Raw genomic sequence first — 11,287 nt, forward strand, 5'->3', positions numbered from 1 at the left:
ACGCATTTACACTCGATTACATTCAGTGGACACTCTTGCAGTTGCGCACGCTCCCAGCAGGCTGGGCCTGCGGTGTGTCTGCTCCGTGCTGCAGCAGCAGGTCGAGGGTCTTCTGGAAAAAGGGTCGCATTGATCCTGTTGAGGGACTTTCCAGACTGAAGCGCTGGGTGTGAGTGAATGGATCCGCGAGCTGAGTGCTGATTAAGAGCTGGGCTAAACACGAGCGTCACTTGACAGTATTTATTCCTGAAAGGCTGAACAAGGAGAGTCGAAAATAAAATAAATGCTAAATCCTTCTGGGCTGTTTGGTACTAAAAAGACAAGAAAACCGGATGTGGGGCGGTGTGGAGAAGAGTGGACACGGATAGATTTTTTTTTCTGGGGCCAATAAGTGAGAAAGACGATTTACATAATTGCATATTCACCCTTAATTCGTTTTGTATATAATCTCATCCATCTAATCCAGCCGTCCACTGATACCAGAAATCAAAAACAAAAGTGAAACCTTTTATAAAATTCTAATAGTAATAAAATCTGAAGAAAAAGCTGAATTTCTTGTGCGTTATCATATCCCTCTCCACCTCCAGGTTACAGATCATTTTTCACAAGGACAATAGCAGCAACAGCATCACTTGTTAGATAAGAAAAGAACTAAACGACATTAGCTGCAGCTTGTGGAAACCCATTGATCAGATACAATAAACAGCCGAGCGCAGCACAATGACCAGGATGTGCGCACATAATTCATAAGTTGTGCATGCAATCAGCTGAAGAAGGCTTAACCTGTGGGGTTATGAGAAAGGGAGCATCTCCACCTCCCCCGCCCCGTCACCCCTCCCTCCTCCCCCCGGAGAGAAAGGGTTAATTGGAGTAGGAATTTCATCGCACATCTGTCAGATTTTTAAGGCCGTGACGCACTGAAAGCAGAGTCAATGTGAGCAAGGGGGAGGAGGAGGAGGAGGAGAAGGAGAAAGAGTTGGTGGTGAGATCGATGAAGTGGCAGGCAAAGGGAGGAGGAAAATCTCACGAGATAATGAAAGAAAAAGAGGAGAGCTGCTAGTGTAGCGCAAAAACGAGGCTAGACCCGGAGATTTTTGGAGTGGGGAAACAAAGACCGAGAAACGGGAACGACGCGACCGAGAGAGGCTCGTTTTCCGCCGCAGATGGTTTTTGCTCTCCGGTTTTGGTGAATGTTGCACCCCGGGGCGCAGCGGACCAATTGTGTGAATCTGCAGGGCTGCTCGGCGACACAATCGGAGACATGCACAGGACGGACAACAGCCGCGGACGCGCTCTGAGAAGTGGATAATAAAGGTAAGATTTGGAGCTCTGCAAACGTTCACATGTTGATGTTTCCGCCTCCGGATCGCCATCAGCTTTGGTCGTTAGTTAACGCGTCGTTCAGATTCATTACATGTGATGCAAATATGCAAACGCTCCGGTAATACTCAGCGCGTCGCATGCGCGCTACTTTTGGATCCATAACTTTGCATCAGAAGGAAAAAAAATCCCATATTTCTAAATAAGATTTGGTTGAAATGATTAAAACGCAGATATCGATGTTTTTTGGGTGTTCCGCGGGATGTGTGAGGTGAAAAAAAAATCTCCAATGCTTCTAATATTGTTGTTTGAGATGTGCGGGTGTGAATCCGTGTTTAAGCCAAACGTTTTGGGGCTGTTTTGCTTCTCTGTGCCGATCAAAGTTTAAATCCAGCGGAGTAACTGTGCCTGTCTTGTCTCACGCAGGCACAAAAGCGAGGCTTCTGCCGAGGAACACAGCTGAGCACCAAAGACACGAGAGAGCAGAGTGCTGATGCACAAGTGAGAATAAAATCACAGTTAAAGCTCCTCATGCGATTCCGAACGCGTTTTCTGGGAGTTTGAGGGAGTTTGAAGACAGTACTTAACGTTATCAGATAATTAATTAGACACCACATAAGCCCGGAAATCAATTAATTCACAAATCAATAAATCCATAGTCTGGTGTAACAAGAGACCTTCCAGACTGTTAGCCCGGCTGTTGAACAACAATAACAAGAGAAGAGCAGCAACACTCGGGGCAAGAAATACAGATTTATTTGGTGAAATTGAAGATGGATGGGAGTCTAGAGGAGATGTCCCTCCACAGCCACTCTGATCTGGCTCACAGCCAGGACGGCAGGGCCATGCTGCACTCGCGGGACCTTTCAGCTGCTTTCCCCAGGCCTTCCCTCGGGGGCCCCTCCATGTCTCTGGAGCCTGAGCCCCGTCCACCGGGCTTCGACCACTCCATGTCAGCGCTGGGCTACAGCGGCGACTCCCCGTCCAGCTCAGGCAGCACCTACACCACCCTGACCCCCCTGCAGCCCTTTGACGACAAGTTCCACCACCACCACCACCATCACCACCCCTGCCTCCCGGTCAGCAATGTTATCGGCAGCTTCACCCTCATGCGCGAGGACCGAGCACACCTCAGCACCAACTTCTACAACCCCTACGGCAAGGACCTGGCCATGTCCCAAAGCCTGACGCCCCCCTCCACAGGCTCAGGCCTGGGCTCCTCCATGCACGGCTACGGCAGCTTGGGCAACAGCCCAAATGGCAATGGCGGCCAGATGCTCCATGGTGGCTACGACGTCCACGGGGGGAGCCTCTTCTGCCGGACATCGGATTTTGGACGTGAGATGTCGCCACCAGGCCTAGGAGGAGGCGACGTGTCGGTGGGGCATCAGCTGAACAAAATGGAGGCTCACCAGCACGCCCCCAGCCACCATCCTCACATCTACAGCCAGCACTACCAGCCCCACCATCACCCGAGCCAGCAGGCCTCCAAGATGGGCGAGCACCTGCACTCATCGTCCGCCTCGTCCTCGCCCTGCGAGGGCAAGCTGCCGGGCGGCGGAGGTGGTGCCGGGGAGGAGATCAACACCAGGGATGTGGCCCAGAGGATCATCACGGAGCTGAAGAGGTACAGCATCCCCCAGGCCATCTTCGCAGAGAGGGTTCTGTGTAGGTCACAGGGCACACTGTCTGACCTCCTGAGGAACCCCAAGCCCTGGGGCAAGCTCAAGTCCGGCCGCGAGACCTTTAAGAGGATGTCCCGCTGGCTCCAGGAGCCCGAGTTTCAAAGAATGGCCTCGCTCCGGCTGGAGGGTAAGATCTGGCTTTGCTCTCTGCCTGCCTCACACACACATACATGTTCACGCTCACGCTCGTACACAAACCACAACAACAAACAGACACACTCTCTCCCCTCGTTTTCCCCAAACACCTTCCTTCTCCATGTCTTCCAAAAAAAAAATTCTCCTCTCCAGCAATCAGTATGCAGCTCAGGTTGAGACATGAGGAAAAGCAAAAGCATCACAGTGATGTTTCCCTTTTTCACAGCGCTGTGAATGTGCTCCTGCTTCCTCTATTGTCTCAGCAGCCTGGATAATAAGAACTTAGCGGCACATTGAGGACAGTTTGAGCCAGAAAGGGCCATATGTGCCGTTCCTTTGTTTACTTTGCTCCCCTATTGATTTGTACAGTAGCTACAATAAAAAAGCCACAGACATTTGCCCTCCTCTTAAATGAACCGTGAAGATCAGCACGAGCAGCGGTTGGCGATTTAATCGCTTTTGAGCCCACAAAATAATTTGTGCAGATATGCCATTCTGGAGCGATTGATTAATTCGAGCAGTGATTTATATCTGCTCAGCGCGCGGCTGAAGTTGAGTTGGCAAGGTAGCTGATGCAAATTAGACTTGAGCTTTTGCCAGACGTCTTTTATCAACGTCGTCGCTGGGGCAATCACTGCGAGGCCAAATACAAATGTTGTTCTGCTCGGAGGCAGCACCTCGCAGGTTGGTGACATTCCTCATATCTGGAAAACAAGAGGTTACTGCTTAACTGGAGGCGAACGCGAACCTGAGAGCTGCATCGATTAATCGACCGGCAGAAAATTAACAGACATCTATTTTATTAAATTCACTCATCAAGCAAAAATCCTGAACACGCAGAACAAAATGTGAGAATTTTTTCTGTTTTGTGTAAATTCATTAAATGTTTGGCTTTTGTATTGCTAGTCAGGAAAAACAGGAAATTTGAAGGAGTCGCTTTGCAAGATTTTTCACCATTTTATGAGCTTTACCTGCAGAATTATTAAAGGTATGAATAGAAAGTGAGGAAATCATTTGTTGCAGGCCTGCTAGTATTCCTCCAGATTTCACAGGGTAAAGATTTTTTTTTTTTTGTGAAAGGCACATTGTAATCTGCTGCTTGACATTTAATATTCTTTGGGGATGTGGATTGAAGACACGACAGCACGCTGTACAGTGCCGTGTTACAGTGTTGTCCCTCCACAGGGACCGAGGGCCCATCTGATACACGGAGCACAGAAAGAGATCCAAGTGAACACAGTAATATGAGACGAGCGTAGACGAGAGTGTGTGTGTGTGTGTGTGTGTGTGTGTGTGTGTGTGTGTGTGTGTGTGTGTGTGTGTGTGTGTGTGTGTGTGTGTGTGCGCACGCTCACTGCGGGGGTCTGTGAGCCGTGCGTGTGTGTGAGCCTGCCCAGTTGATCACTGCTTTTCGCTCTCTGTCAGCACCTCGACTGATTAAGCCCAGCAACACAATAGGGTTCATAGGTAATGATTGTGCACTCTTGCAATCCCTTCACAATTATTGATCTTTGATTGTTCGGCTCTGAGAGCACATGTGTACATCCTCCATTCAGCAAAACGTTACAGCAATCACGCTCGGCCCTCTTATCTAAAGATGAGTTATCTCGGGGTTTTTGTTCTGTAATTTGGCAGAAAGCTTGTTTGATGAATCCAATCCTGCGACGTGCCAACGCTTTGTATGCAAAACACGGCTTCCTGTCACACACAAAGCTCATCTTCCTCGCGATAAAACAGCCCTTTGTTCGTCTGAGCAGATTTCTAATCATCGCTCATTCCTTCTTTATTTCCAGCATCGCCGTTTCTTCATCCTTACAAACACAAACATTATTTTAACGAGTCAGTCCTCCAAGTCAGAGCAGCCGATCAATCGGACTCATAAAAAATTAAAGTCCCCACACAGAGAAGTGTGCTAATGTTTGACAATGCTCCTCTCTGCCTCCACACGCTCTGAAATTGCATATTTAGTTCTTGGCAAAGCCACAATTTGGACAGCTCGGCACTTTTCTACATAACCTACTTTCCGAAGGGGGTTGTTGTTTTTTTCCCCCCCTGGCCAACCCCCTTTTGTTTAATTACAAGCCTCTATTGATTTCCATGGGAAAGAGCAGCACGCCTTGCCCACACACACCTCGGCCGCATCGGCGAATCGAGACTGGAATTAGAATGCGTTGGTGCCCTGTGCTCCCCAGTCTGAAGACAGCTCAAGTGCTCTCTGCTTCACGCCTCAAGTTTTAAGATGATCCTCCTTAATGCAGCACTCACTTAAATACATAGAAGGCCCTTCAGTGTCAGCCAGCAGCGGCGTGTTATTTCCATAACTGTGTCTCTTATATGCTGCAGAGCTGTGGATGCACAGTAATTATGGAATGTGGCTGCAGCCATTTTGTCTTCTCAGAGACAAAATAATTGTCTTTCTTCAGAGACATTTTGCTAAACACGGAGGAGGTGATCCCTGGGATTTATCTGCAGTATTTGTGTGTGTGTGTGTACACTCTATGGATTACTGCACTGTATATGAGATGCATCTCTCGCCCAACCTCGGGCTGTGGAGGAGGCAATCAGGATTTAGTGAGAGAAGAAGGCAGGATAAAGACCACACAGCCGTGCTCGACACTTAAAGTCGAGGAGGGGGGGATCAGAGACTATAACTTTAAAGATGATGGCCGAAGCCCTTGACTAAAGGTCTAAATGAATAAGAAAGGTCAATGCGGTTTACGTGTCGGCTCCAGTGCCTGCACCACCCCCACAGTAATGAAAGCCACAAAGCCTCGTCCACCTCTCGCTGCGTACAGTTCACATTCTGCGAGCGAGGCTCAAAGGTCAAAGCCGATTCCATTTGCATATCAGGAATTGCAAACAGGCCGACGTGGCCTTAGCTGCGCAACACCTCACAAACACGCTTGTTGTTTTTTCTTTTGTTTTTTTTTTCCATCCGGCTCTTGCAGCTACCCCCACTCAGGCGCTGAAGGGGTTAACCAGCCTCTGTGGGTCGAGGAGTCTGAGCTGCACAGATTTAATCAATAATTTCTATCAGCCCCTGGCCCAAGAAATCAGCAGGGGGTGGGCTGGGGGGGCTGGGGGGGCGGGAGGGGTGGGTGGTGTGTTCTGGCTGGGAGGGGGGGTGTAGGTTGAGACGCCGGGGGGTAGGGAAAGGGCTTTCGATCACGTTTCAGCAACACGAGACAGGGGCATACATCATGATTAGGGGCTGTTCCCACGATCATAAGAAGCCTATAGGGGAATATTTATGTCTGCGGGAGTCGCCCCAGCGCCGGGGATTTATAGCATGGTAATTGTGAGCCTTTTACACATGATTACAGCATAAGGAAGCATTTACTTAATGGTCGGCGTTATGATCGTCAGGAAGGGAGAGAGCTGAGGATGGGATGGAGGCGAGGAGGAGGAGGAGGAGGAGGAGGAGGAGAGCGGCAGGACACCCCGACTCCTTCAACGAGCCATAAATCCACGCTACAAGCAAGCTAGCCAGCACTATCATGTCACTCCTTTCATTACTACATGAGCTGAGAGTGCACCACTGTATATACCCTCTATAGCTGCAGCCCACCTCCCAACCCCCAGCCCAGAAATATTGATGGCGGGGATGGTGTAACGCCCGTGAAAAATGTAGCATTTTGAGAAAAAAATAATTTCACTTGTAGTGATATTGACATGCCTCTGACATCTTGGCCTGTTCAGATTTTAATGAGACGTGGTTCGATAACTCTCAGAAATGCAAACGAGCTCTGGATGCCTAAAAGCTAACAGGCACCTGTAATCTCAAGTTGACAAGAGTGCATCCCCGAGTCAAAACATTTCCTTCTGATAATGATTTCAGAGGAGAACGTACGCGGGGAAATCACGGCCAGATTTATTCATGTCCAGTTGAGTACTTAAGTTTCAGAAACTCAGCTGGATGTCAGAGCAATCAAAGTCTGACGGCGCCGCGGCTCCCCACCCGGCCCCGAAGCTGCTGTTGTGATGGCACTCGTGTGGAAAAGACGGCAGTAAGGTCACACTTATTCCTCAAGTGCTCTGCTAATGAGAGAAATTCGCCGCTGTGAGTTTGAGGAGCGAAGAGCCGGTCATACAGTAAACATCAGCAGCAGCCCTCGCTGTGTGAGATGTTTCTCAATGGGAAGATGTAAGCCAATCAATTGAACTTGTCAGTGCTGTTTTGAGAGCGAAAGGCAGCGTCTGTGGTTTATATAATGTATGTTTGTAGCATGTGTGAGTTCGATTGTGTATCTGTGTGTGGCAGGGTTTAAAATACGGGATTTCAAGGTTATTGTTCGCTGATATCTCCATCGAATCAAGTCATTTTTGTCAATAATAGAGTTCCATAAACCAGAAATCTTCCAGTGCAGCAACATTATTTAAACCATTAGAAAACACCTTATTTCAAGAATCTAGTGCTTTTTTCCGTCTTACTTCAAAATACAGACATAAATTTCTGCAAGATTTCTTGTAAAAAAAGCAAATCTGAGGAGAAAAAGGTTAAAGTAGTCTCACTGTTTGGGAGATTTCTTCCCTTTTTGTAAGAAAATAGGCCATTTGAGACTCTTAAATGCACGAACATGATTTATTCTCATGAAGGTGTGTGTTTGTTTTTACTGTGAAGGCTTTTCAGCAGTCAGGATTCACTGTTATCCCCACATTTTTATTCCTCTGAGGGTGAAACAGCATGTCAAATATCATGGATGTTACACTGTAAATGAACTCTACGCTGTACAAAATAATAGTCTTAATATTTAAAACACAGTATTATATTAATTAGCAAAAATAAAATCGACCTCCAGGCCAGTATTCAGTGAAAGCACAGCATCGGCACCGACGCTCCTCCCTGACTGTGTGTGTGTTTATTTGTGTGTGCACGCCCTGTTGTGTTGCGTGCACGTACACCACTGCTTACACTTAGAAACGCATTTGATACCATCAGCAAAACAGTCGCTCAACCGCACAGTGCTGATTGAAAACTCTTAAAAGTGTGCATTTAGGTAATTGCACGACTCCCCCAAATATGTTTTAGTCCACTTAAGGCTTCTAAACACCGTGGGCAATGCCGACTCTGCTTGTTTCACTCACCCCTGACGTAACCCGCCTTTAATAGAAAATAAATTAGTTCCCCCTAAAGTGATTATTACTCACTCACTGCCGCCACATGTAAATGACTTTTATGAGAAACTAATGATGTTGAAGTGTCCACTAAGGGAAGAGATGGACAGAGGAAGAGGGAGAGAGGGTGGGGGGAGGAAGGGGATGGGAAGTTGGCTCGGTACACAAAGGCAGAGGTTGGTGTTGTGTTTCCTGTAAATACAGAATTACAGCGTGTTAGAGGTGAAAGGCTCGGCGATAGATATGCAGAGGACCATGCAGCCTGAATTCAAAATGCTCGTCTGATTCTCAAAATGGATCTGAGCTCAACCCACACACATCAGGCTGTTTTTCCTCTTCGCTCGACAAAACGGGATTTTTTTTTCTTTCTCTTTCTCTCTCTCTCTCTCTCTTTTTAAATTTCAGACTTTTCGTGAGGAAATATTGATTATATAATTGGGCTGGCTGCCGCAGCTACAGTGGTGTTTAACCCAGACCCTGAGTTTTCATTTCGTGGTTGGTGTAAGCAAGACTGACATTAAAAAACTAAATACCAGAAGACTTCATCACCTCTGGTACCACTTAAAAAGTCCGAGTTTTGAGCTAATTTGGCAAGAAATAATGACCCTCTGTGGATCACAGTACGAAGAGCAGATACAGACAGATAAACACTGACTCAAATCTGATAACTTCAGCCATCAGTGAGGAGTTAATGCATTTCACAAATCTGTAAATGAATGATTTCATGTTTCTGAGTTTGTCTCTTATTGTTCCTCGTGCCTCTGAATGTAGATTGCAGTTTAAGATGTAAAACAGACAGACGCCAGGTCCAGCCAGTGTCCATTAGCACTCCAGTGGATTTAACTACCACCTCCTACAACAAATAAATTACAGAAATTACATCATAGCAAAAGACAAAGAATGGGAGAGATTTGGGCTGAAAATGATTACTGTTGACTTTATTGGTCCTTTTGCGTATCTGTGTATGTGTGTGAGTGTGATTAATTTTTTTGGAAGACAGCCGTTGTCGGAGGATGACGACACCAGAGTTTGCACTTTGTCTTCAGGCCAGATTGGTGTAAAAATACACACTGTTTTCCAAATGGGAACGAGCATAATGAAAACCACAAAGAGCTCTGGCCTGGATGCTGTTATCTGTTTTATCCCAGCAGCCCACAGCAGCTCACTGGCAATAAGATGTGAAAGGTTGAACATCTTGATTCCTTTACTGCACAATGAAACAAGTTGCTGATTCATCTCTTTTAACTAATCAAAGTTGCTTAGCTAATCTGTTTTCTTTCAGCAAATCCACTTTCCCTCAGCTTAATCCATTTGTCCTAGTTAGCCAGCCAGTCTGTTAGCTAACCTGTTTCCCCTTTCCTTTTTTAATTTATCTTTTATCCATCTGCCCGCAGCCTGCAAGCGGAAGGAGCAGGAGCAGAGCAAGCTGGAGCGCAACCAGGGCCCGAAGCGCACCAGGCTGGTGTTCACGGACCTGCAGCGGCGCACGCTCCTGGCCATCTTCAGGGAGAACCACCGCCCGACCAAAGAGCTGCAGGTCACCATCTCCCAGCAGCTGGGCCTGGAGCTCTCCACTGTCAGCAACTTCTTCATGAACGCCCGCCGACGCAACCTCAACAAGTGGGCAGACGAGGGCCGTCCCTCCTCCACGGGCTCCTCGGGCTCCAGCGTCTCCTCCTCCGCAGTGTCCTGCAGCACGGCATGATGACGGACCGCCGAGGAGGTGTGGTGGGGAGGGCACTGAGGGAGCAAGGGGGCACATAGACTGGTCTAGGCAGAGATCAGCCGTAATAAATGTCCTCCTCGTTATCAGAAGGAGCGACGGAGCCAGCTATTATAGATGATTTTATGAAGATGAAGCATTTTCCCAAACCAAAGTTGATCGCTCCCTTGAAATAGAAGGGGGCGATACCCAGAGTGATATGATCGCAGGACGCGAGGTCCTGCTTGTACAGTCAAGGGTGCAAAGATGATTTGACTCAAAGAAGAGTCACACCCTTACATAGACACCATCTCATTGCATTATTTTGATTATCTAGATTAGAGATAATGAGGGTATTACAAATCAGGAGAAAGCATATTTTGGTGTACCTTCAAATCTATAGTCATCTCTCCAAACGTGACGAATCAAGAGGTGCCATTTGCTCACATCTGGAGAGCTCCATTGTGTATCTTCTTAATCAAAAGTGTTCACCATCATCCAAAGACGTTAACCCTCTCCCAGTGTTCTAATGGTCCTGCTTTTCCTCAAGAATCAAGGTGAAAGAGGAAGAAAAGGCATTTTTTTAACTTCCCGTTTTCTTTCCAAAGAACCTAATACCCTTTTCTTAGCATGTGTTTCCATGGTGATAGTTCCCAGGACTGTATGGCGTTGTTCCAAGTTCGGAGCCTGGAATCATCAGGAGGGTTCTGTAGCGTCCGTGACTCCCAGCTGTCAATCATTTACCATCAACAGGAGCCCTTCCTGTGTTTTGTGAAGATGGCCCCGCCTTGAATGAATCAGAGTTTTCAAGGGGGAACCGCAGTGCATCTCGCCGTACGCCAGGACAGAATCAATAAACACAAGCAGGCCGCAGAAACAGACTCGTCGGTGCGACTGTCTAGCTTTAAGACTCTCACCGAGCTTCCAAGTGAAAGCTCCACAGCCATTTTCTGACTCCAAATCAAGCCAAAAAAGAAAGAAAAATTAAAAACACAAAGGCGCCACGGGGAGGAGATACACCCGACACAATGTATAGTGACATTGTAGTATTTTTTTTCCACTCATTTCCAAACAACTGTACACACCTCTGCTCCATTATGAAATCTTTTTTTTACAGATGTCTAGAAAATGGAGGAATGTGATTCTTTCAGCCCTTTTTGTACAGATTTCAAGCACATCGCTCTATTTATAGAAACACATTGGAAGTGCGGGGCAGTTTGTTTCAGCCCTGCTGACGTACAAGGTCATTTTTTTGGTCCACAAAGGAAAGGCTTTAACATGCCTCCTTATAGCCAATAGTTAAATCAAACCAAGAACGTTTCAAATGCAA

At 47.2% G+C, this 11,287-nt stretch overlaps 1 protein-coding gene across 1 annotated transcript; it reads left to right on the forward strand.

The window, feature by feature from the left end:
- The first annotated feature begins 895 nt into the window (after positions 1-895).
- onecutl (one cut domain, family member, like) lies at positions 896-10,925 on the forward strand. Its single transcript, XM_070965593.1, has 3 exons — positions 896-1,314; positions 1,747-3,132; positions 9,650-10,925. Exons 2-3 carry the CDS (start codon positions 2,094-2,096, stop codon positions 9,958-9,960), a joined length of 1,350 nt encoding a protein of 449 aa, XP_070821694.1. The 5' UTR covers positions 896-1,314; positions 1,747-2,093; the 3' UTR covers positions 9,961-10,925.
- Positions 10,926-11,287: the final 362 nt, after the last annotated feature.

The sequence above is a fragment of the Chaetodon trifascialis genome, chromosome 7, assembly GCF_039877785.1.
Source record: "Chaetodon trifascialis isolate fChaTrf1 chromosome 7, fChaTrf1.hap1, whole genome shotgun sequence".
NCBI classification, from domain to species: Eukaryota; Metazoa; Chordata; class Actinopteri; order Chaetodontiformes; family Chaetodontidae; genus Chaetodon; species Chaetodon trifascialis.